The 26,537-nt window shown below is 47.3% G+C and overlaps 1 protein-coding gene across 2 annotated transcripts in view; it reads left to right on the top strand.

The window, feature by feature from the left end:
• Positions 1 to 25,884, top strand: part of PAX5 (paired box 5) — a 114,680-nt gene extending 88,796 nt beyond the window's left edge. For both annotated transcript variants that reach the window (XM_052701470.1, XM_052701471.1), the window contains exons 9-10: positions 13,905 to 13,991; positions 19,789 to 25,884. In XM_052701470.1, the coding sequence (XP_052557430.1) occupies positions 13,905 to 13,991; positions 19,789 to 19,865 (164 nt within the window). In that variant the 3' untranslated portion in view covers positions 19,866 to 25,884. The remainder of the gene's footprint in view (positions 1 to 13,904; positions 13,992 to 19,788) is intronic.
• The last annotated feature ends 653 nt before the right edge of the window (positions 25,885 to 26,537 follow it).

The raw sequence follows: 26,537 nt of genomic DNA, 5'->3' as shown, positions 1-26,537 counted from the left end.
AAACAACAGAGGTGTGGATGGCCTTCAGGATCTCGATGGAGGCTTCTGGCAGTGGCCTTGTCACAGGACAGAGACCGACGGCTCCATGAGGACCTGCAGAAATTGCCCTCTATCCTTCTCCCACCCTTGACCATTGTGCCCTCTTGCAGCCCCCTGAGGTGCAGCTTCTGGACCCACCGAGACCTCCTGTCTGCCTGCACCCCGTGCCTGGCTGCTCTGTGCTCAGCAGCTCAAGCTTGCCCGTAGCTCTTCTGGCCTTGGTTTCAAAAGTGCTCAGATAACACCCCGTTACCCTCTGTGTCTTCTCCACTCTTTCCTCTCTCCTTGTCTTTGGGATGAGCCCTCTCCCGTGCCCTGCCTTCCCCAGGGCTGTCATTCACAACGTCCTCCAGGGGCCTTCAGCACAGGCTGACAGGAAAGGGTACAGCATCCAGAATAGCGATGCTGAAAATACAGTCATTAATGGGACTCTTGAAACCCAGATGTCCTTTCTGAGCACCGGTAATTTGTTTTTAATGAAAAACCATGCAGTGACCCTGAACAAATGAATTTCCTTTATATGAAGTCCATGTGCAATTACCCAACTAAAGGGACCTGAAAACACTGACATTCAAAACTGGTCTTTGAAAAGTATAAAAATAGCAATAGTGCCACTTACAATTTTTCATCAAAAAAAAAAAAAAAAAAAAAAAAAAAAAGAGGCTCATCCTGATGAGCAAAGCAGAAATGGTGTCGGGAGGAAAAAAACAACACATGGTTTTTAGAAGAATTTTTCCTTGCGATTAGTGGGTATTAATGCAGACAGGCCAGATTGTGTATCTCTTCTCTGCTTGGTCTATTTCTCCCATCCAGTCCTGGATGGGAAAACGCCCTCTGTCAACCTGCTTGGTACACAGCGATCTTTTACAAGGAACAGAAGCACAGGTGCTGTGTTGAGGCTGGGATCAAAAGACAGGAATGAGCGAGCAGCTCCTGCACTGAGCCTTCAGGGACAGGCTTCCCTACAGACTGAAACCTTTTGGTCATAGCTATCATTGTATATCCGTGCTATTTGTCCTGACTCTGCCCATGACAAACTCATGTGATGGTGTGAAGCAGTAAATGTGACAGGAAGGGAGGTGGGAGGTAACACACTGACAAACAGGGTCTGACGAAGAAGTCACTGTGTGTGGTTTGGTAGAGGCCATCAGTGTCAGAGCCGGAGGACAGCCCTGCACTGTCCTGATGGACTGCATGAGCTGAACTGGCTGCCTACTGGAACAGTGGAGCTGCTGCCACCAGTAAAACAGAAAGGAAAATCAAGCTGAAAACAAGGAATGAACCTTGGCATTCCTCTAGTCGAGTGGAGAGCAGCAAGTTGTCTCCTTAGAGCGTGGTGATGATTTCTGAAGCTGTTTGCCATCTGCTTCGCTTGCTTCATACACTGAGATCTCAACAAGGATTTTTGTCCCTGTGCTGATTATGATCACTGACTTTGTGCCAGTATCCTGGCTTTGCACAGCTCTGCTGTAGGCTGGATCATACTGCGCTCATTTCCATCGTCCCCCTGTGCCCTGCAGTGCCCTCTGTGGCACTCATCTGTTTGGGGCTCCTGGGGCCAGGGTGCTCAGCAATGCTCCGATGTTGCTCTGGTGGACTTCAGGCAAATGTGTGCATTATGGGATGCTCATTTTGTATACTCATCTGTGGGGATGCTCTCAAGGCAGAGAGCCTGACCAGGGAATGGAGGTGCCATGGGAAATCATGGCAGTGCTCTTGTAGGCAGGTGGAAGGTGTGATGCTGAGGCAAGTGATGATTCTATGATGGTATGATTCTAAGTGCTTGATGTAGCAACCTTGTAGGCAATGCAAAGCTGCCAGCTGGAGAGTCACACTTCAGTCTGAGTACACTCACCCAGTGCAAATGCAGCCATCATGCAGAATGCCCCTGAAACACCTTTATGACCCTGGAAGAACACAACAACACTTCACAACATCCGCCTTTAAAGCCAGAGGACCGCTGCTAAGAAATAGGAAATACTGATGTTTGGGATGTTGCAGGGTGTCTTTTCTACTTAAGTGAGCTTACTGCCTTCTCCCAGGTTTAGGTCTGCTTCACACAGATGTCTTCCCACTGTTCTGTGGTCAGAGAACAAATTCTACATAAGTTTCATCACATATGATGAAGCAAGTGATGCAGCATCACAGAGATCTCAGTGCAGAAACAGACTGAAAATCAACTGACAAATGATTAGTACGTATTTATTATTGTTAATAACGAAGCAGTTAAGAAAATGATGTATGCTTATCTACTGCTCACGTACATTCTGAGTAACGGGCTCCCAGGACCAGAGGAGCGTAGAGGAACATTCTGTTGTTCGTCTTTCAGATGTGCATCTTCTGCACTTGGACGGAGCATACATAAATTTTTTTTTCACTCAACTGATGGAAAAACCATGCTGACAAGGACAAGAAGGTGAAGGGTTAAGAAGGAAAAGCCAACAGCCTCTGCATCTTCTGCTCCCAAACAGGTTTCCTTCCTACAGCCCAGATCCCGAGCAAGGCCCACGAGCCTCCCCATGCCCTTGGCTTTCAGGGAACTGCTGATAACAGCACCCAGGTATCTGCACGGTGAATCCAGCTCAGTCTGCTTCCCTTTGCTCCAGCTGTAATTCCTGCCTCCTCCCTTTGAAGTGAAACAGTATGCATAACTAAACATAAGTAAGCAAAGCAAAGTGTGTATAAACAAAAGGTTCCGTATTTAGGAGTGAGGAGGAGGAGAAAAAAACATATTGTATTGCTCCACTCTTTGGAAATTTCTATGAATTTGTAATAACAAAATTACCATAATTTGCTCGTTAACGCCGCTAGATCAGTCAAGCATTGTTCCAAACACGCAGAAGCTGCTTCTGGCTCCGGGTCTGCCAGCGAGCTAAGCACGGTGAAAATTAGCATGCAAATAGCTCTAATTCGGCGGCGAGCTGTCAGACCCGCGTTCGGTGCCTCGTTCCGTCTGAAATCTCTGACAGCAGCGGCTCACACAGAGCCCCCCCCCCCCCCCCAAGGAAGACCCAACACGGAGCACCGAGGGGCTCCTCCTGAGTGACAGCCCGGCCGGCTCCGCTCTGCCGGCCGCGGGGCTGCGGGCGCTCCGTGCCCCATCCGTACCCCGCCGGGGGAAGGGGCGACAGGGCTCCGGCTCCAGGGCTTCGAGCGGGAGGGGGAGCGCCCGAGGCGGCGGTCAGCGGCCGTGCTGTGCCCAGGGCGGGGGAAAGGCGTTCTCAGTGCCTGCGGGCGGCGATGGCTGTGCTTCCACCCCGAGAGCCGCCTTAGTGCTGCGGGAGGAGCTCCGGCTGCCCCGGATAAGCCTTGCAGTAAAGATGCAGCTTTTATCTCTTGCCTCAGCGCAGCTGAGCTCATGCACCCGCAAGGAGACGCTGCCAGCAGCCTAAAAATAGAGGCTGCTTTCTGATGGTGTTTCATTCAGTTCTACGGGCTTGACTCTTTGCCCATCTACTGGCAGCGGAGCTGGCTGTGGAAGCAATGCCAAGTGTAGAAAGCCCTGCTGGTTGTTTGTTTTTAATGTCATTAGGAGTTTTCCTGTCTTGCTTCCTATTCTACGCTTGAGTTCCCGGAGCACTGTGAGCACAAAACTGAGCCTCTGTCCCAGTACTTCCAATAGGAGGTGCCTGTGGATGGAACAGTTGCCTGTTGACCATGAGTTCCATGAGCGCTGCAGGAGGTAGCATCAGTGCAGGGCTGAGCAGCAGAGCTTGCCTTTACACGGTGTCAGCTCATTCCCATTGAGACTGCACAGCAGCATGCCAGCAGGATCCACTCATCCGTATGGCTGTGAGTTGGGCTTCCTGTGCTGTGCTCCTCCAGGCCCCTCCTGTTGGCTTTGTTTTTGTGTCAGTGCTGATAACCAGTTGATGGAAACAAAACAGAAAGTAACTGCGAAAAAGCTGAATTAATTAGGAGGCCAGGAGGCTTCGGATTTTGGAAAGCTGTGTTTTGGATTAGCAAACCAAGGCACCAAAAATCCAGGGAAGGTTCTCTTGTCCCGAATGCAGTCATTGCTACCTAGGCGTGCAGGAAGGGCCGCCAGCTGAACACACACTGCGTGTGCTTACAGGGCTGAGCTCTGCTTGTGTCGGAGTTCCTCAGACCAGAGCATCAGAGATGTGAGAGTATGGAAAACACTGTGTCATTTCTGAGCCTTCACCTCTTTGAGGTTATAAATACGCTGCAGTTACAAACAGCAAATTGTCTGCTCCACAATTGCTCTGGTGTGTCTGCCAAACTGTGCTGGGAGTGATAGGAGCAATAACATGGGTGGTGACAGCGGAGGAGCAGACCAAATCAGTAGTATCAAATCAGGAGGTTTTCTGACACGCTACGGTTGAGTGTGAGAGAGTGCTGGGATCTCAGAAGGAAGCAGAGGAGAAAACATTTAATGGCCCATTGCACCCACGAGCAGAAGGAGCACAACATGGCTGCTGCATACCTGCACCATGCTGGCTGCACTCCGCTGTGCACCAAGTCAGCTGTGTGCTGCCATGAAGGCAGCAGTCAAACAGCACCATGCAGGGAGGAAGAGTCTAAACTCTGGTCACATCCAAGCTCTGCAATTGGTCTGTGCTCTGCAGAATGCAGTTTCTTTTCAACTTGGAGTTTCAGAGCATGTCCATAGACTGCTCTTAGCAGCCCCTGGCGGTGGTATGCTTTGCACGCATTTTCCCAAGCCCAGGTTTCTATTTATGCTAAAAGATGCACCTGACCGGGCTCAGTTTGCGAGTTCAGACACTCTTGCAACTTCACAGTCTTAGAAAACGCTTGCCAAGTCACTCTGCAGTGAATGGGCCGTTTTCTGTTTCCAGTCTGTCTGTGTTGTCAAAGGAATGCCATTGCAGGCTGGAGACAAGGATCTGTCCCTAAGCACCTATCTTTGCAGCTGCAAGAGTCTTCAGCAATTCTTCTGCAGAATGTTAATTCTGACCTCAGCGTTTTTACCACTTGCTGGACTTGTTTTTGTGGATTGTAAGCTCAGTTTTTCATGATGTTTGCTAGTAAGGAGTTTAGTGGCAGTTAGGATTGTCTGAACATAGAACATTTGTTCTGCAGCAAACTCATGTGGTCACAAACTGATATTTAGACCAAACACTGAAATACCTTAGAATTAAGTGTTCTTTTTCCAGAAGTTTCTGGATACACTGAAACATTAGTAAAACAAGTCAAATGCCAAGACATTACAGTAGATAACAATGCAGTATGATTGATGTGATATCAGTGTGAAAAGAAACTAAGGAATGAAGTAGTGGAAAGAAAAACAAATCAGGGGAAAAATTTTAAGCAATTAAAATTAGTCAGAATGAAAGAGGGAGCTCTAAAGGCACCCCATATCCATTCAGCTCTTTTGCCTGAGGATGTCTTTTAAAACAGAGACAGTCGAACTGTATAAAGTAGTATTTGTGTTGGAAAACTGTACAGGTGCTGTGTGCCTGTACCAAGCAGTTGTAAGTATGTGCACAGAGGGATGCAGGTCGGGAAAGCTAGATGAAGCATCTCATGCATGTCCTGCTCACAAGGACACGTTCAGCTCTTGCTGTGCAGGAGAAGAGAGAGAACCAAAATAGGGAAGTAAGGCATCCCCAGAAGGAAAATATTAACAATTTCTAGAACAAGATGTGGCACTGGATGCTGATTGTTTGCATGTTGTCTGTCAGCTGCGGCTGCAGTAAACTGTGGATCAGTCTCTACACTGACTGGAAAAAAAGCTGTGAAATTTAAATGCATTCTCCCTGGTTGTTACTAAAATTGATCCCATTTGGCATCTGCTTCACAGTAAATCCACTCAATCTTTGGAGTTGGAGGCATTAGCAGCAAAGGTTACTTTGCACCACAGCAGCTTTCCTGTAGAAAAGTAACTCCCTGGAATATGTAGATGTTTTACTGCAGAGTGAAGATGTGTGGACTCAGTGGCAATGTACAGGTAGGGGAAGGGCTGCTTGCTGTGCCAACAACTGGTCTCTGTGCCAAGGTAAAGACGCTGCTATGTCTTCTCTTCCTCACATGAGCCTCCTTTGTAGCAGAGATTCTACAAAGGACTCTTTAGTGTTCAATCCTTTGCACTTACTGTAGTAGAGAAACATAATGCCAGCACTCAAGAAGAAGCATCTTCCCATGGAATATTACCCTGGGCAGTCAGGATGTGCCACAGGTTTCTGTCAGGGCACAGGCCATGATGTCCTTGAGCATCAGCCTGCCTGGGAACACAGCATGGGAAGTAATGAGGTTCCCATCAACACTTACTTCCTAGTGTGTTCTTATGCTTGGCACAGGTTGTTATTCCAACTGTTTCTGGTCAGACCAAGCAGGCTGCAGGTTTCACCCTGACATGGCTTTGGTTACAAAATATTGGCTCCCAGCTGCTCAACTGGGAGTGTTCATCCCTGTGGAGGTTTAGAGTAAGATGGGAGGGCTTTCCTTGCTTTGAAGGGGCTGTGACCTAGTGTTATCTGAAGTGCTGCCCTGGCCCCAGGCCCCTGAACGTTGGTTTGCTCTGCATACTCTGAAACTGAGGTCAGGAGAACGGCAGTGGGTTGTCTCATGTGGGAGCTACAAGAAGAGGTTTAGTAGCTTGTGATGGCAATGGTAATGGGAGGACAGTTGGACTAGATGATCTTTAGGTCCTTTCCAACCCTGTGATTCTATGACTCTGTGATTCTGTGTCTCAGAGCATACTGGTGTGGAAGACTGCTCTGTGAGCAGTGCACCTTCCTACCCTTGTTCACATCTGTATTTTCACATTAATAAAGACTGCCTCCATGTCAACAGCAAAGTACCTTTCAAGCTACTGAAATTCTTAATTTCCAGGTGTTAGAACTCCAATTTCCACGTTATGGATATATTATTACTGCTTGCAATCTTATAACCACTTATGCAATTAGTTAAATTACTTGTGTAATTCCTGGAAGTAACAACATATCATGCTATTACAAGGGCTGAAATTATAAAAGGAAGGCAAACACCAGAATGAAGAGTGGAGTGCAATATTTTCATCTGATCCCAACGTAACATTTCAATTACATAGTTTGGAAAATTTATTAGAATCATAGAATCATTAGCTTGGAAAGGAACTCCAAGATCATCATGTCCAACCATTAACAGCACTGCCAACTGTACGACTAACTCATGTCCCTAAGCACCTTATCTACATGTCTTTTAAATACCTTTCCTGGGCAGCCTATTCCAAAGCCTCATAACCCTTCTTCAGAGAAGAAATTTTTCCAAATATCAAGCTTCAGACTCCCCTGTCACAACTTGAGGCCATCTCCTTTTGTCCTCTTGCTTGTTGCCTGGGAGAAGAGACTGACTGCCACCTTGCTACAAACTCCTTTCAGGGAGTTGGAGAGAACGATAACGTCTCCCCTGAGCCTCTTTTTCTCTGGGCTATATAACCCCAGATCTCTTAGCCTCATAAAACTTGTGCTCCAGACTCTTCAGCAGCTTCATTGACCTTCTTTGGACATATTCTGTCACCTAAGCATCTTATGGACAGGCTGCAGTCTGCCCTCTGTCAATCCAAGGCAGTAGTTTTGCTAGCTTCTCTCCTTACTACTCCAAGAATCACAAATTCTATTACAAACTCTATTAATAATTTATTTCTATGCCTAAGATGATTTCCAACTTTTACATCACCCACAAGCCCTTCGCTGTTTGCAAGCAAGAGGTCCAGTGGGGTATCTTCCCTTGTTGGCTCACAAGGTATACAGAACAGGCAGCACTCAGAAGAATCTCATTTTTAGCTCAGAATCCTAAGCAGAGGTGTGAAGGGCCCACACATCATTAGCATGGCTTGCTTTGCTTTATTCTTGTGTCCACCCACAGTCCCAAAATGTTGAGTTCTGGTGTCTGGTTAGGAAGAGCAGACAGCTCTGCAGACGTCAACCATGGGAGGGGAAGGGCAACTTTCTTGTCATCAGTTATTGCAGCTCTGTGTTCTGTGCAGATGAGTTGGGCTGTTGTCCACTTTGTACTGGGAGATAATTCTCACCTAATGCAGTTCCAGTATGGTTGCTCTGTGGCACCACCTACCTTTGTTGTATTAAAGTTAAATACCTTTGTGTACAAAAGTTTAAAGTGCATATCTAATACCTATGTGCTTGCAGTAATTACAGGTGTAAATCTTTTTGTCATCCTGCAAGGACTGGGTGAGGTATTTCATAAATATGTCAGAGGCAGCATTAAAATTTTATGGCAGGCAGCACGGGTCGAGAATCGTACAACGACTTCACAGCAAGGTACGTCCACCTTAACCCACAACTCATTACTCACTGGTGGGGTTGCTGTGCCTCGTAGCTTCCTGGAAATGAGTAGTCTTACAAAAATCTGCATGTTTGATTTTTTAAATATGACAGCCTGCGTCTTCGTCTGGGTGCTACTTAATATGAAGATTTAAGAAAGAGAAAATACTGTGCAGTCTGTACGAAAATAAAATTATATGCAGCTCTCATTAGAAGTTAATTGGCAGTCTTGGCGGGACTGGGAAGTTCAAGTGAGATTATCTGAATATGACTGTGTGCCTTCCGGCTGCAACTACAACACGCTGCCTTTTGACAGAGGTGTAAAAACACAGCCAGAGCACGCCAGGATGCTGAAAACGTGTGAAGGTTTGGGCAGTGGTTGCCCAAATGTTAATCAATAACTACATGACAGATGTAGGCAGAATACTTTTGCTGAGTGGAAGGACTCGTATGTGACAGTAAGCAGTCTGTTGATCACTGGATGCTTACAGTGAATTTACACGTGGTGTATCAAGCCTCTGTGGATGGTCTTCATTAACATAAGATGAGACCAAGAAAAGCCTAAATGCATAAAGAGTGTGCATGTATCTGTGGGTGTACAACTGCTCATCTCTTAGTGTGCATCCGTCTGTATGCACGTTCTGTTTCTGTGCACGACTTCTGCTCTGCCCTGCAGCTCCAGGGGCTCTGTCTTGCCTAGAACTGGCTGCACTTTTAGTCATAGCTTTGTCATGCTGTTTTCAAACAAATCCAACCAATCAAACTGTTATGTGTAAAGAGAGATTTCCTTGAAAACCATTTGCAAATGCTCTTCTTCTCCTGAGATCTGTTACTTTCTATTTCATCCTCAACAAATAAAAAAGGAAGAAATAATTGCACAGGAAGCATTTCTCTTTTTCTGTTTATTAATGTTTTATTTACCTTTTTCCTGTATTTAAGGGATGAATTGCTTGACACAGTGACAGACAACGCAGGGTCCAGATGCTGCCAGCAGCTTCTAGTTTGGATGTTGAGGTCTCGGATGTTCTGAAAAATCCCTTTGGAAAAGTTACTTTTTCATTAAAGTTCTCCCCTCTGCCCAACTGCCCTCTCCCTGTCTCTTGGCCCGTGTTTGGGACACGGGTGCAGGATGCCCAAATGCTTTTATCACAAGTCTGGTCAAAGCTATTAGAGAAGCTTTCTGCCCATTCCTTCTAGATACTGGGATTGCTGCTCCTTAGTGCTCCTGAAATTGCAGTGAGAAGAGAAATGTGGTGCACCGGGCAGATGTTGTGAGGTACCTCAAAGAAGTGGCTCGAGTTTCTTGTCTCATCAGGCAAACCCAAGAGCTGCCTTTGCAGTCATCACTGACCCTTCCTTATCCATGTGCTGCCACACTGCTGCTCTCACTTTCCATGCAAAAGTGGGAAACAGTGAAATGCAGTTGGCAGATGGGGAAATGCTGCCCTCAGGTCTGCAGCCCACCGAGGAGGAGATGGAGCTCACATTGTGACTGCCATGTTCTGCTGTGTTCTCACTCTGTGCCTGTGCACATCTCAGAGTAACAAACCTGTGTGTAAAGCAGGATGGCACAACAGGGGATGAGCAGCTGTTTCATGCTGCAGTCAGCAGGGACATCTTGGTGGGGCTGGCTCTATTAGATCTACCTGTGTGAGACTAGGAATGGGCTGGCTTGCTGTCATACGTGAACAAGGCTTCCAATATCCACCAAAGCCAAAATAGACACATGGTGCTTACACAGAAGCTGCTCTTTACCCTCAGAGGTCTTTCTCTGCAGCACAGTTACTGCTGTTGCACGTCTGGCTGTTAACTCTTACCGGAAAATTTTCCAAGCCTGCTCTTCAGTGGCTGCTTTATTGATTCTGTTTGCTTATCCTGGGACTTTCAACTGGTTGTTAGTTTCCTTGAGACAAACTGGGTAGGAAATGACAGACTTTTGGTGTACGCAGTGCATTTTACTGCTCGGTTTCTTTCCAGGTTGAGCACTACATCTGAAACACGTTTTGTTTCGGTAGGGTTGTGCTTTGGTACCTGTTTCCTTCTTTTGTGCCTTAATTTTTTAGTGTCACCATCTGCTTTGTTTGGATGAGAGCAAGTAGACCAGTGGACAGTCACTGGCAGAGCAGGAGGCAGAGTTGTCATTGCCCTCCGTCCTGTGGAACACTCATGGACAAAGATAGGAGTGCAGGAGAACTATCAGCTCCCTGCTAGTCAGCCTCTGGCAGTTGTTCTACCCCAATGGATAGGACAGCACAAGCCAGATCTCCTTCATGCTGTGTGGTGACAGTGAAGTCAGCAGCCCAGAAATCTGTGGAACCTTTGTCCTGGGAGAATCATAGCCATTAAGGTTGGAAAGGACAGAACTTAGCTGGATATGGCTTGTTTAAAAGCTCTGCTTTGAGCATGAATTTAGAGTAAATAACCTCTAAGCGTCCCTTCCAATGCCTGTTCCTCCATGGTTACACAGCGTCCCTTCAAAAAACAACTAAAAAGGGTGTTGAACATGCAACTTATTTCCTCTTTTACCTACCAAGATCCTAAACTGGTTGAGATTGACTGAGGATCTTCCCTTAGACTTGGATGACGTTTAAGGAAGAATGTGGTACCCACTGCACTGATGTCCTTCCACACATCTTGCTTCCTTTGGACAGCCAACATTTGCACTTCTGCTGTTCTGTCCCGTCCTTTTCCCTTTCAGTGAGGGATGGTTTGCAGCACCCCAATACTCCATGGAGCTCCTCAGAGCAGAATGGCACTGGTAGGTGGTTTTGGGATGAGTGATGAATCCTCTGAGGTGGACTGAACCCAGCATCCTGTGTGCAGAGGGGCAGGCAGTCTTCCCAACTCCTTTGCAGGGTCAGTTCTCTTAAGTCATGGCATCTTTTTCTTCACATACTGCTTCTTGTGATTTTTGAATTCAGAGTTTTCATTTCCTCTGCACATCACTCTGGAAATGCAGTGAGACTTTACCTTAAAGCAAACGAGCTGGCAGTCCCTAGAGGAGACATACTGGACAAGTGAGCTCACCTGCACTACCACCACCAACCTGCATGGCTCAGCCTCATGGCTGCATCATCCCTGCTGAGCTGCACAGCTCAGTCCCACAGCTTGCCCAGAGGCATTGTATTCTGCCCCAGTGCTGCTGTTCTGGGATGGAGCACTTCTCCCAGGGCCCACTGCTGCAGTGTTGCTCTGAACTGTTCACTCCTCTCAAACCTTCCACCCAAACCTCCACCTCTGAGCGTAGCAGCAGTGAGCATCCTGGTGGCATGCTGTCAGACCTGCACTGAGAGGAGGTATGCACCATTCAGCATGAAGGGCCCCCACTCCCATCTCCACAGTGCAGGCAGGCATGTGTGTGTGTGAGCCCCCGGGTGAATGATTCCATGATTCTTTGTTTTTTTGTTTTTGTTTTTGTTTTTTTTTTAATGTAGAGCTTGGGCTGGTTGGCAGTGTGCAGTTGGAAAGTAATGCTGATGGGCCTGGAACACGTGGTGGAACCCATGAGGCATTCGTGCAGCATTCATTCATCCAGTTTAGTTCACCCACAGCCACGGCAATTGCCTGCCTGTACACTGTGATGATGATAGCAGGGCCTGAGCCTTTCTCTCCCATCCCTCCTTTCCCTCCACCACTCACTTGTTTCTCTCTCTCATTTGCTATTCCCTCTCTGCCCCCCTAACCCCCCTGTACCCTCAGCCTCTTTTTGCAGGGCTGATGGATATGCAGAGTATGTTAAGAAGCACACGGTACTGTCACCAAGCTGATGGTGCTCAGTGACTCCTCCAGCTCCTGGCTGGTGTGTGCTGCAGGAGCCTGACACCCTGACCACTGAGGCATAAAAAACAGAGAATTGGAAGCTTCAACCTGACAGGCACCAGCACATCCCCAGAGAGGGTCCTTATGTGTGTGCGAGAAGGGAAGGGGGTAGCAGAGGTTCTGAGGGGAGGAGAGCGAGGCAGGAGAGAATGGAACAATGAGATGTCAGCCTGCTTCCATCTGCAGCACGGCTGCGTGTTCGGAGGCGTTGCTGCCTCCAAAGCAGCACGCGTGGCGTAGGGTGGGAGGGAGTGCTGTGACCCATTGAAACGCCTGGGGCACACGACGCTGTGCTGGCAGGGATGTGCAGTACTGTCTCTGGTGGGCGCGGGTCATGCAGGCTGCAGGTCCGGATGTGTCACGGGGCGCTGTTTGCAGAGGAACAAACCGGGGGAGCGGGCAGGGCAGCGGGCACGCTCTGCTCCACCTCTGCTTCTCGTGCAAGGGCTGTGCAGCAGGGAGTGGGCACTGTCCTCTCCACCTCGCTCCTCTGCCTGTACACCGCACGGCCTCCAGCAAGCACAGATGCTGCTTCATGCCAGCAGCAGCCAAATGGTGCTCTTCCGGCAGCGCACGGCTCAGGACGTTTGTGATACCTGAATGATCACCACAGCATTAATGCTTCTCTCCTGGGGTCAGCAAATGAGCCTCTTGGCAGACCTGTCCTGAGTGAGGGGCTGCTCTCTGGGCTGGGATGAGGCGATGGCTCCAGGTCAGCTGGATGGCTGTGCCAGGTGGTGGCAGGTGGTGCTATGGGGTGCTGACCCAGCAGAGCTGCATAGAGATGTGTGTTGTGGATCTGCCCCTTGGCTGAGGCAGGAGACTTCCCCAGTATGAGATGTGAGCCATTCTGTGTCTGAGGATTTAAATACATGAAGGCTGCAGCCAGCATCTTCTCTCTTCAACCTGCCAGCCTTCTCTGCCACATTGCCGTAGGAAAATAGTTCTTTCTTCATCGGCGCTGTTTAGTGTGTATATGCTTGTGAACCAGAGCAGGAGAAAGAGATGTGGAAGAAAGATAGGAGAGCAGAGAAACTGCCATTCATGGGAGATGTTCCAGTGAAACAACAGTGACATTTCTGTTTGCATAGCAGTGGAACCTATCCAAGGTCAGAGCTGTGTTATGCATGGTGCTGCCCTGAAGAGATTGCAGCTCAGGTATGAAACAGGGAGATGACATGTGAAGAGAAAAGATGGAGAAAGTAGCTTGTGAGGAGACAAATAGCAACAATTCTTTGAGTCTTAACTCTGCCTTTGTCTGGAGGGTTTCAAAAACTCCTGAAACTGATGCAAGCATCCCTCTTCCTTTGTTAAAGTGATCAGTGGAAGTCCATGGGTCCAGGCCCATGTTCTGCTGGAGAGCCAAGAATGGTGTTCGCTACCTAGAAGATCGGCTGTTCTATCTTCTGTTAACAGGGAGACTGGCTGAGCAGCTCCGTCCCAGCTGCCCTGAGTGTTGCAGGGATGTGGAGGCAGTGGCCAGGCCTTTTAGGTCGGTCTCGGATTCCTCAACTCCTGCAAGCCATCTTGTTCCTGCAGCACAGGCTGCACGAGGAAATCCCACTAACTCAGCAGGGGTGAGCTGGACTGCAGAAGGACACACAGAAGATGACTGTACTCATTTAATAGTGGGCGGTCCAGACGGCCCTTCTACAGACAGGGTGGTCGGCAGAGCTTTTGCGAAAGCTTTCACTGGAATACAACAGATGCTGAACTTGTGTGTTTTTCCCCGCACATGTGACTGTAGTCTTATATCAAATGACCTTTATTTTGTCTTTTTACTGTTTCCCTTTAATTTAGGGAGTGAGTTTTCTGGGAGCCCATACAGCCACCCACAGTACTCAACTTACAACGACTCCTGGAGGTTTCCCAATCCCGGACTTCTGGGTAAGTTGCTGCCCCCACTTTGGGGCTGTGCTCCTACCTGTACTCATTTATAAGCCAGTGGCAATTACCAATCACCAGGGTAAGCAGGATGTGTGTCCTGGTGCTGCCTTGTCTCCCAGTGCTCTTCACTGATGAGTGGCTATGGATCTCCACTGGGTACAGCAGACCTCCTAGTTCCCTTCACCAGCAGGAAGCCTGCTACTGAATGCCTTTGTCTTCCCATTTCTGCCTCATGGAATCATTTGGCAGACACAAGGCATTGCTGGAAGACAGAATGCCCATTTCTCGAAGAGGAGGAATCCTATCCCTACAAAACTGGCATCATTTTATTGGGAGTGCCTTCTTCAGGGAGATGCTGTGTCTTGTCACTGAATGTTAGCCCCACTACCACAGTGGTGCTGTCTCCTTGCTGGTTCCAGCCATTTGCATTTCTCCCAGACCTCATGTTACGCTTGCTCTTCAGCTGTGGGTTTGCAGTGCCTGTTGTGCTCGTGCAGTCGCTCAGATGTCTGCATGGGCTCTCACAAACAGTAGGGAGCAGGAGCCCCACAGCTCACGCAGGATCATGGCCCTCATGTGAAGCATAAACACAATCCATTTTACACCACTGTCAAAAGATGGCCCACTTTGACCTTGTACACATGTAGAATGCAGTAATTAGAATTGTTCCCTGCATAATTTGCATGGATGAGGTAAGTAAAATACCAATTAATTGTCATCTTTCAACAGAGGAATAGCGTGCCTTGGAGATTTCCAGATTTATGGATGACAGGGCTGTTGTATGTGACCTCCAGCAGAGAAATAATTTTGAATTTTTGTCTTTTTTTTTCCCTCCCCATCCACTTTCTTTGTTTTAAGTAATTGAGTCCCCATGTAATTGAGCCACCCAGGCTGTATTCATCATGGTTCTTGTCCTTAAACAAATCCTTCGGGAGCAATAGACAGCCTCTGCCTCTCATGCCATGGTGCTGGTAAGCTACTGCTATTTTCTGTGCCACATTTAAGGGTTTGTTAGTGCTTCCATCATAAATCAGAGAACAGATCTTCAGCTAATATCGATGGGCACGGCTGTACAAAGCCAGAGGAGCCCTGGTGCTTAAACCTGCAGTTGCCATGGCCGCAGCCAGGGCTGCCTGCAAGAGTTTGGTTGGGCTGTGTGGAAGAAGATGCTTTAACCAGTCTGAAGAGTGCACACAGTGATTTCTTAATGGCTGTTTTTGTACCTCCTTTGGAGTCAAATCAGATATTTCAAACTCCCGCTGCGGAAGGGAAGACAAAGCGAGCTCTGAAGCACCTGGAGACAGGCCTCAGAAGACAGGCTTTGCATGTTTCTTTCACTTCCCCTGCAAATCCGTGAAGAAACCGGTGGGATGTTCAGAATAAATGCAGACCTGACCTGAGGTCCATCCTCCTGCATAACAAGAGTGGCTTTTGGCAAGGCTGGGTTGCAAACTCATGCCTGCAGACTTCCACTGGTACAGGAAAGGATTGCTTTGGTGTCCTTGTTCCGTTTTTGGATGATAATTTCTGGGGGCAAATTCTTTCTCTTTGACTCTGTGAGCAGAACACAGTTTGTGTACAGCTGGTACAAATGCATTCTGCCCACAGCAAAGGGAGTGGACTGAAAGGCTCAGTATGCGGACCTGTGAGAGTTGGTGCCACAGAATGGAGAGTCCCTTCCATCAGTTTAGATCAGTGCCCCAGCAGTGTCCCCTCCTCATCTCTTGCCTGCCTCCATGTGCTGGCATTGGGAGCTTGGAGAGAGTCCTGGTACTGTGCCAGCAGTGCTCAGTGAGAGACAAGGCATTGCTGGGGTCCCAGAGCTATGCTAGCTGTGAGCACAGAGCACAACCTCGCAGGGGCAGCTAGGGAAGGTGATCTCCATCCTAGCCATGTCCATTGCATTGGAACAACCAGCAGGTGTCCTGAGCCTTGCAGGGAGCCCAGCCACACACAGCTCTGCCTGTATCCTTGTAGTATTGGGCACTCCACACGTGGCCAGGTCTCAGTTGCTCACTGGTAACTCTGGACAAGGAGGAGCCTTGTTGCAGAGCCGTGTTGCAGACCTTGCTGCAGAGCCTCAGGTGCCTGCTCTACCCCACCGTGCACAGCCAGAAGACTCATGAGATGTGCCTGAGCACCTGCACTGGAGAGGAGGTTAATGTAAGCTGTATCCATGCTGCTTCCACACTTCTCAGTATACGTGAGTACATTTAATAATTCTCTCTGGAGAGCAAGATTTGGCAGTATCAACATCAAAGCAGAATCCCTGACAAAATTAATCTGTAGTAGTGCACAGACTGACACAGTTTGTTTTACTAAGTCCCCTCCCTTCACCAAGATGAAATTGTAATACTCCAAGCACTCAGCAGCACCTATGTTTAATTAACTCCCTGTTCTGACCAGGAAGAATTGCTCTGCAGCAATCACACCAAGCTCAGATCTGTGAAAGAGGAATTTAGAAGAGAGATGCAATGATGTACAAGTGCAAGAAAGTATTTGGGATGAAAAATGATTTGGGGGGAAGGAATGAGGGTAGGAACAAAGAGACCTGAGGACGGTGTGGCAGTTTCAGAGCTTAGTCCCTCGTCTTTCTCCTGTGATTTTGGAGCAGCAGTGAGAGGTAAGCCAGTTTTTCCACCCCAAGGCCATGCTTGGGAAGGGTGTGTGGGTGGAAGCAGAGCTGCAGAGCTGTGTGATTCCTCAAGGAAAGCGGCTGCATGCTGTCAGTGCTGCACCTGCACTGTGCTTGCTGCTCCTTTTGCATCTGCAGCTCACTCACATCTGCTCCAGCCAGCCTGAGAACTGATACCGATGGCTGACTGTGCAGAAAGGCAGTCTGGAGTGCTGTGATCCACAGCTCTAGCAGATGGACAGAAACCAACTTCCAGTCCTCCAGGGTGGTAAAGAGAAGCAAGGGCAGAAGAAGAAGAAATCACTTTACTGAGGCAGCTCCCTGGCCTCATGCTCTCCTGTCTGCCGCCAGCATCACCTGCAGCTCTGCACAGGGTATAGCCTGCACCTCCTGCATGACATGACACAGCTCCCTGTCTGCAGCAGCAGTGCAACCAGCCCTGGGTTTCTGCAGGGCCGTGCTGGGAGGGTTGGTATCACAGCACTGGCTACTTGCCTTGCACCCATCTCAGAGCTGCAGCCAGGTGTCCACATGGAAACATTGTGAGGAGGTGGAAAAGAGGGCACCTCGTGTTCTCCGCACTCTTCTGCTGATGACCTCAAGCTCCTACAATGTAGTGATGTGCACAGGAGCGTGTGCACAGACATGCTGGGAAGCAAGCGTGTGCCTGGGGCTCCGTCCATCACTGCCTGCAGGGCCTGGCAGGCATACCAGCTCAGACCTTGCTCAACAAGCACACGCTAAGAGTGGATAACAGAAAGGCAGTCTAATGAAGAAAAACGATTCAATTTCATGCTGGCTTGTTGCAATAACTTCTTTGCCATTTTCTCTCATTGCTTTCAACTCGGTGCTGCCTGTGGCAGCTTTTGCTTCGTGGTTGTGGTCTGTGCTTCATGTCTCACTGCTTGGGGCTGCCTGTGGTTGTGGGGCCAGGATGGTGTTCTGCAGGGAGGTCTGTGGGCTGCTCAATGGAGCTGGAGGCAAGTCTTCTGTGAGCAGATGGAGAACAAGGAGGGGCCAGAAATGGCTGTGCCAAGGAATATATGGAAGGTAATATGAATTGGAAGGAAAAAATGGCCCAAGGATGGACAAGTCTATTTGGATGGGAGCATCCTGACAGGGAGAAGGAGTGATTGCTTTGTAATGTGCTGTTCTCACTTTCTGCATAAAATACAACCTTTTTGTTTCATCTGCAAACCAGAGAAATAAAACTCAGCAAAAGTGCAAGGCCTTTGGAAAGATGCTCCAGGCTGTGCCAGGCCTCCTGGTGCCTACTGGGTGCATGCAGAAGTCCCACCAAGTGCTTTACTTGGACGTGCTACCTTGCTCTGCAGCAGCAGAGATGATCCACACTTTGTGTTGGGTGCATTGGCTCAGAAATAAAAAAGCAGTAGACTGATGGTGTGGTCTGAGTTACCTTCCTGGCAAGGTGTTCAGAAAGAAGGCAGAAGAAACAAGTAAGCATGCATGTGTGAGGACCCAGCAATAGGCGCAGCACGTTGGAAAGGCCCTGTCTTTGGGAAGTATTTGGGCCAGTAGTGATGGCCCCTTGGGTCCCCATTTGGGGCAGCAGCGCTTCCTTTAGTACCTCTAGTTATTTGTGTCTGAGGTGCAAAGTGCTGAGTCCTGCCAGCTGAGCACTCCACAAGGTGTTTCTTGGGGAGAAGGCAAAGCAATCCCTGGGTGTGGCAATTATCTCAGAATCCCAGGGTTTGGAAGGGACCTCAAGAGATCATGGAGTCCAACTCGCCTTCTAAAGCAGATTCCCTACAGTAGGTCACTCAGGCTGGCATCCAGACAGGTCTTGAATATCTTCACAGAAGGAGACTCCACAGCCTCTCCAGACAATCTGTTCCAGTGCTCTGTAATCACCTTCTGAGCTGATAGTTAACACTCAATGTCCATAAGCTCCCTGTTCGAGTCTGGTGAGATTCCAGCTCTGTGCTTGAGCTTTTCAGCCAGCAGCACTTGGTAGAATACCCAGAGGAAGGAAACCAGCTGAAGACACACAGTGTGCGGGGGACTTCCCTCTCCTGCTGACCCTACAGCCTGCAGTGGTCTTATGGTCCTCAGCTCTCTGCCCACCCATTGGTGCAAAACACTTGTGTTTATGCCATGCTGATTTGTATACATGCCACTCGAGGACTGGTGTCACTCCCCTTCTCCTGAGAGAATCAGCCCCTCTGCTTTGCTGGAGCTGCAGAAGTTATCAAATCAGTGTTCAGTCCCATGCTTGAGCCTGCAGCCCAGCTGCTCCAGAGCAGATCCTCATGTAGACTTTGTGATGCTCTGCCAAACCTGCCCAGTTATGTCAGTCGCAGGAGTCCAAGCGTGAGTCCTTCCACGGGACTCTTCCCCACTGTGTCCCATTTCACATTTCATGCATATGGAACTCAGTTGATGACACGAAGGCTGAACTGACAAAACTTTGAAATATTTTGTAATTCTTTTCTTGCACCATATCAGTTTGTTTTCTCTCTTGTGTACACAAAAATCATTTTATAGCTTGTACTGTCCAAAGACACGTATGTGTAGACACAAATGAAGTCTAACACACTTCTCTACTGCAGCAAACAACCCAGATTCCAGGTAACCCTTCAATAATCACCCAGTGGTTTGATGCTTAGCGCCTCAGGGCAGAAAATTCATCATCAGTGTTTATTTCTCAGGTCTTGTGTTAGTAGGTGAGTGCGTCAGCACTTCTCAACCTGCACAGCGCATCTCTGGTTCTCAGAGCTCTGAAATCATTGCCAGAGCAAGGGAAAGCCAAGGGACTTCTTCCCTGAAAGAAGCAGTGTGAGAAAAGAGGTAATTATTTCTGAGTCCAGTAAAATACGTTGAGTGCTTTTGGGTGCAAGGTTCTCATTCTTCAAAAACAAGGGAAAAAAGAATGAGAGAGGTCAGTCTTGTAATTTTTTGGAGACAGAATACTCCAACCTTGTATTCTAAAATGTGTTGAAGATTTTGTGATGTAAAAGGCACAAACCAGGTGCTCTCCAACCCACAGCAGTGCACAGCAGCTGCAGCAGTGCGGGACGTGATTTTGTGCTGATCACTCCACCTTCATTCCCGTGGCACAGAACCCAAAGGAAGGAGCCCTGGGCACTGTGAGATTGCACTTTCCCCCCATCTGTTCTCTTCATAGAGTCTCCTCTTTTCCAGGCTCTCCTTACTACTACAGTGCTGCAGCCCGTGGAGCAGCCCCACCAGCAGCTGCTGCCGCCTATGACCGCCACTGACCTCGGACCCAAAGCTTGAGCACTTACCACAAAATACTGCCTGGGACAACTGCATGGAGTCACCTTGCTACAACCGTGCAAGTCAAGGAGGAAGAAAGTAAATAGTAGGAACAAGCTCATTGAAATTTTACTCTTAAGACTCTGAAAACTTAACGTTGTCATTTTCTTAATTCTGGTGATGTTGTCTGGGTCTGAAGTGAAACAAAGAAATAGGAGGACATGGTTCTCCTGGCACATCATGCGGTCATAGGAATGCAGTAGTTTCATGTTGTTTGCAGCTGTCTGGCTACTGCTTTAATCGCTGTGGGTACCACGGCTGTAACTGGGGATAAGGAAGAGATGTGGGCCTCCCTGTGCGGGATAGCTTCCTCTTACTGCACACTGAGACAGGCTGTGAGACTCAACACAAGCTTTTTAAATTATTATTATTGCTTTTTTTTTTTTTTGTGGCAAAGAAAGATCAGTCTGCTCAATTTTACACAAGCAGCACTGTAAATACTTGCTTGTTTGTACTGCTATGAGACTGACTCTGCGTATGCAGCAACACTGTACAAGTCTAGGTTTAAAATGCATCTGAAAATGTGTTTTGAAACTGGTGCACTGATTCAAAGAATTCAATAAGCTTTAAGCAACTTTGAACCAGGTTAACACTCATTGTGGCTATCTTTCAGGCTGATGTTACTGCTGCACAGCATCCTAACCAGCAGCTGTGTGTAATCATGCTATATGCTGGTACCAAACTCATAGACATCAGAAAGACATGGGCAATTTTGACACGGTTTGTTGTCTAGTATTTGTTTGTGTTCATTTGTCATCATAATGAGCACTGAAACAAATTCTCTGGTTTCAAGTTAAACTGCATTCAGGAAAGAAAAATAGTAGACACCTTATCTACATCTCAGCGGGTCGTCTGCTAAAACCCAGTTATGGGCACCCTGAAACAAAGGGGGAACATACAGCCATACTGATTTCTGTGAAGTGGACTATTGACCAGAGTATACTGAACACATGGGCAGACACACCTGCTTTCTGAGGCGTGCTGGTCAGGGGGGTCTGTCCATTTAAATGAAGGTATCTCAAGTCATTCTAGTAACACTGAGGAGAGCAGTTTTGAATTCGAGACTGGAGTCACAGAGAACTTTGCCCCATTAATCCTGCATGTCTTGCCTTCCTACTCAAGAAAGGAGCGCGAAGGTGAGATTTCATTCAGTGCTCACTGCTTCCCCGAGCTATTGAAGAGAGCAGCTTACCAATGATCTGGTAAGCAATACACCAACCACTGCTTTTTCCAGGAAACAGGGAAAACTATCCCCCAGTGCAGCTGCCTTTTGCCATGTGTTATGGTGTGCATGTGCCTAGCCACTCCTGGAAGAGAGGGAAGAGCTGACCTTGCTGAGACCAGACTTACCTGCAGCCTCTGACTGCACAGCATCGGCACTGCAAAGAGACCTGTCTGTGTTTGCCTGTGTCCTTCCCAAGGCTGAGAAGGGATTGCTGGTGGTGTCCCACGAATGAACAATCAAGTATTAAGTATTTGCTTCCAGTTTTGCAAGCATTTCTTTGAAATTGCAACGTCTGAGCTAACATTCCTCCCTGTTCTCCTTGCTGCCAGCACCTCGTGTGCCTGCCATCAGTGAGCACTGGCAGCCTCCGTGTGTTCCCCAGTCTCAGTGGCATGTTTTGTACCTTTTCATGCCACAAACACACAACTGTTAGGTTCAGGTTCCATGCTAGATTTTCTCTGGTTCTCAAAAGCCATGATGATACCTAGGTTCCACTGGCTTAAATGGGTTCCCTAAACCAAAATTTAATTCTGTGAGCACGCGACAAACTTACCTGCAAGAAAAATTGTCCTTTTCATTTTTCAGCATTTGATACCTGAAACACAAACACGCACACACGTTTTTAATTGAAAAGCACAAAACCATCATTTACCTGGGGAATTTTCTGAAGCTTTGCTTTGGTGTCATACATACTGCATGGCTGTTTGCACCCCAGTGGCTGGCTGGGGTTTCTTCACCCGAGCTCAGCTGAGGTGTGCACACCACATGCAGAGGCATATCCCCAAAACAGCTGCCTTTTCTGTAAGCTTGGATAGTTAGAAGGTCATCTGACACTAGGAGAGGAGGCAAGAAACAAACATCTGATGGTACAACATGAGGGTGTGGGTCATGCCCCAAAAGCAAGGGTGGGGGTGAGCTACACGAGCTGCAGGGATGCTACTTGACCACTGATGAAGCTGGTCTCAAAGCCTGTGCTTGTGCCTTTCCAGTGCAGGAAGAGCAGCTCCTGTTGATTATATGTATGTGCTTGCACCAGTTCTGAGTACTACCCAGCAAGCATTTTTTAAAAGCTTAGTTTTTCATTCCCTGGTGGTAAATATCTTATATGGCTTTAGTCAGGTTAACACTGAGAAGGCTAAACATAAGACATGAAATTTCAACAGATGCTATTATGCTCAGGACAGAAACTCTTGTAGTTAGTCAATGGACTTATGAAAAACATGGTTTGTATGTAAGTCGCTCCAAAAGTAATGCCTCTTATTAATTTTCATGGAAATTACAACAGCTGTAAAGAGCACAATAACACCTTTTGATAGAGCAAATTCTCAGCTACAAAACACTATCTTTCGACTGAGTCACCACTGTTAACCATTTTGAGTGGATGAGCTTATTTGGAGACTCTTCCTTTTGTGGTGTGACATCTGTGCACAGCTATTCAGAACATGGCTTGTCTTTCAAGTCAGTGCCACTACTGCTGAAACACAACACCCACTGCTTCGTTGTGCTCACATCCACTCTTTGGTTTCTGTGTATGTTCAGCAAGCATCTATGAAAGTCAACTGCTGCAATTTTTTTTTGAGTGGAGGAATTCTGTGGCACAGCTTTGCTTCATATGTACTTCCATGTCAGACGTCATTTTGTAAGAGAGCCCCTCTGCTGCCATCTGTCTCATGGCAACAAAATGGAGAAGAATTTTGGTAGGAAGGTTCAACCTCTACTGTTATATCTCCAACATCCACCTGTGATTTCTTGGGCCAACATAATAAAACAGGAGGCTTTACTTTTGGAGCAACCGTCATACATTACAAGGATGCATGCCTGTGGACTAAGTGACCTAAGGTGTTTACACTCAGCCCTTGATTTGCCTTAGTGTTTACATCAAGAATCCTTAAGGGTTGGTCCTTGGCCAGAGTTGTCCTGCAGTGCATGGTGGAGGCCTGCATCCACTGAGCCACAGCTTGGGTAAGAGGCAGAGAAGGTGCAGGTGCACAGGCCTTGCACAAGTCCTCCCTCTGCCTGCGCATTCCAGCTCACAACCACAGATGAACCACAGATGCTCACCGTTGCACGTGTTCAGCAGGGATCTGTGTCTGGTCCACCTCCCTCAAACACTGCTGAGGATTCCTTGGAGGTGTGGCTCATTTGTGTAAGCTCAGGTTGTTTCTCTGCGAGAAACAAGCAGGATTTAGCCTGCTAAGCATGCATGCCATCCATACTTCCAGAAAACACACTTGTCAGTGCTTTGTATTTTTGACAGTAACAAAGTCAACCATGTATATGCCCTCTCCAACAGCCAGCTACTCTGCAACAGGCCTGGCTGAGAAGATGTGAGCAAGGCCTTCAACATGCATGCTATGTTCACATGTGCTGGCTGCAGGGGAGGATGTAGAACAAAGTGGAGACTGGAAGCAAGTGGCCACTTGGTGTTGCAAAGGGATGGGAATGTGAGCAACACCATTATTAATCTGCTGAGCCTGGTTCAGTTTTGTAGATTAGCTTCATGGGTCATTTTCATGCACCCAGAAACACTGGTGTTGGGGCACGGGAGGCGCTGCTGTTGTTTGGTTTGGGCAGGATGTCCTGTAGCATGGGACATCATTGCCAACCTCTTGCAGAACTCAGCCCCACAAAAGTGCCTTCAGGCAGTTCCACCGCTGAGCTCTTTTGTGCAGCTAGATTGATGGTGTTTCATGTAGTATGCATTCCAGTATTGCATTCCAGCAATAGCTTGCCAGCTCCGACAGGCCTAAAAATAAAGGCTAGAGGTGGAGAGAGAAAATACTGACATAAAATTGAATCAATAAAAGCTGTGAACTGGTGTTACATGAATTGTTGAGGAAACCCTTGGTTCTGTGCTGTAAATGTAGCCATAAAGAAGTCATGCTGTGGGCACTGAGTTTAGCGTTTATGCCCAAAGATTTGACTTCAGAGGCACTGTTGTAAGATGGCACCCATCACCTGCAGATTTAGACACAGGCCAAGACAGGATCCCTAGACTAAAGTCCTTGTTACCTATCCGGTCAGGAAAATGCTCCAGGATCTGGGGCCGTGAGGTCAGAAAGCAGGTGTTTCATTCAGAAACGTAGAGATGTCAAAGCAGAACTTTCAGGAATGGTGGAACTGCAGGCTCTGGAGAGAGCCTCGGTGCTGTAGATTGGTGTGAAGGAAACAGCAAAGAAGGACAGAGTACCAGGAGAAAAAAAACAAAAAAAGAAAAAAGAACAAAAGAGAAGAGGCAAGCTGAAAGGAAAGTGAAGTTCATGAGAGAACTGCTGGACTTCTGTCATCTTTCTACATAACATGTATGTTGCAATGGCTGTGCACTGAGGAGGGTGCAGAGGAGTTCACTTGCTGCACTGCAGAGTGCTGGCAGCAGCTTTCTGTTTATATGCATTCTCCCATACACTGCCTTGACTGATGGGATTGTATTCTACTTTAAAATTTTCTTTATTTTTTTCTCTTTTACAAGTCCTTTATCATGAAAGAGAATTGAAGCCATGCTACGTTATTTCCAAGCATGACTATCCAACAGTTCCAAGTGTTACGGCACACAGCCCAGATAACTTGTGGGGCTGGCTGCTGGGGCAATGTAGAGGCTTCAGCAAAGTGTCCTCCATGGTTCTGCATTCTTTCCTGCATGTTTATGCGCGCATGTTTCCCTAAAACTGGGACATTGTGACATTGGTTCATGATGGGAGCACAGCATTAAACTTGACCCATCCTGTGACTCCATCCCTGCAGTGCTGGGAAAACTGCTTCTTCTTATGGATTCACTGAGAAAATGACAAGAGAGCTCCAGATGGCCAGCAGCTCCCAGGCTGTGCCCTGCAGTCTTGTGCAGAGCAAAAGCTGTGCCAGGTTGGGCTGCTCACAGTGACACAGGTGCTGGCTCTCATTCTGATCCCCAGCAGTTGCTCTGCACTGAAGGTAGAGAGCTGAATGACAGTGAATGACTCAAGACTCCAGCAAGAGAACTGCTGTGCCCTCAGGCAGAAATCCACTTGATTAAAAACAAGCAGTATTTCTTTTCTGGTGGAGTTAATCACAGAATCACTAAGGTTGGGAAAGACCTTTGAGATCATCCAGTCCAACCTTAAACAAGACTTGCAAATACTGAGCAGAAAGCATCTTTGGGAGGTGCTCAGTGCAAGCCAAGTGCTGTGTCAGCATGGCAGTGAGCGTGAGCAGAGTGTGCAGAGACTGATGTGCACACGTGTGAGCACTCATAGGCCCACGAGCACCTCTGGGTCTGTGCCCACTGCAGCGCCTGCTGACAGCCTCCCGTGCCACTGCTAACCGCGCCATTGGACTCCTGCAGCCAGGTTTATGAGTAACCTTGTAAATGGAGACGGAAAAATGGTCAGTGGGTGTTTAGATCTTTCTATTGCTTCATTCAGCCTTGTAGTGCAAAGAAACTTTGTCCTGGTTTTTCACTTTCTAGTGGCCTTTGTACATTCTGGAATTACAGAAAATCATTTCACTGCAAATGGAATTTACTTTCAAGAACAAAAAAAAAGAGAACAGGCTTTTTTTTTTTTTTCTTTTTTTTTTTTTCCATAGAGATAAACTACTTTCTATTAGGAACTTCTAGCAACAAAGAAATACATACATATCTATCGTATCCACCAAAGTCTGCAATGCCTGCATTGAAGCTTACTTCTTGTAAGAGGAAAAGAAAGAGAGGAGAGGGGAAAAAAAAAAAAAAAAGCCTCCTTTCCTTAAAAAATGCATAAAAATGGAAAAAAAAAAAACACAAAAAAACACAGAAGAAAACTCATAAAAATAACTGCTGAATTGCCTTTGAAAGTAGGGGATAACATCTGTTGCAAAACAGATGAAAAATTGCTTCTTAAAGTGTGTATGTTTTGTATTCTTTTTTTCTAGTAGGAAAAGAACAGACTTGAAATTTTGGTGTTTTTCCTTAGTGCTGTGTGTTGCTTTCGTGTGTTATAATATTTGAATGTAATTACAGCAGTGCCAATTTGCCAAAGATGTTGAACATTATTTTGGGGATTTTGTTTTGCGTTTTACTTTGGGGAGAACAAGGGGGAGGTGGGCTGGGCAGTGGGCGTGCTGAGGTGTGGGTCACCAGGGATGGGTCTTCTGAACTTCTTTTACGCCTTTTGTTCCCGATTCTTTTTCTTGTCAGAACTGAGATTTGTGATTTTATTCTAAGTTAAATGGTTGACTGCAACACGTTTTATTTTTAGATTAGTTGAAGAAACATGCAATAAGATTGGCGTAGTTCAATATCTGTGTGTCTTTTCATGAGAGTGACTGTTACTTGTGGACCTTTGATTTCATGTAACCTTTATGTGAGATAATTATTTGTAAATATCTGCCATAATTTTATTGGTTCCTAAAATAAAAGTAATTTTTTTAAGTTCCA

Source organism: Tympanuchus pallidicinctus, unplaced genomic scaffold (assembly GCF_026119805.1).
Source record: "Tympanuchus pallidicinctus isolate F22 unplaced genomic scaffold, pur_lepc_1.0 scaffold4, whole genome shotgun sequence".
NCBI classification, from domain to species: Eukaryota; Metazoa; Chordata; class Aves; order Galliformes; family Phasianidae; genus Tympanuchus; species Tympanuchus pallidicinctus.
This window is presented reverse-complemented; position numbering and strand designations above follow the sequence as displayed.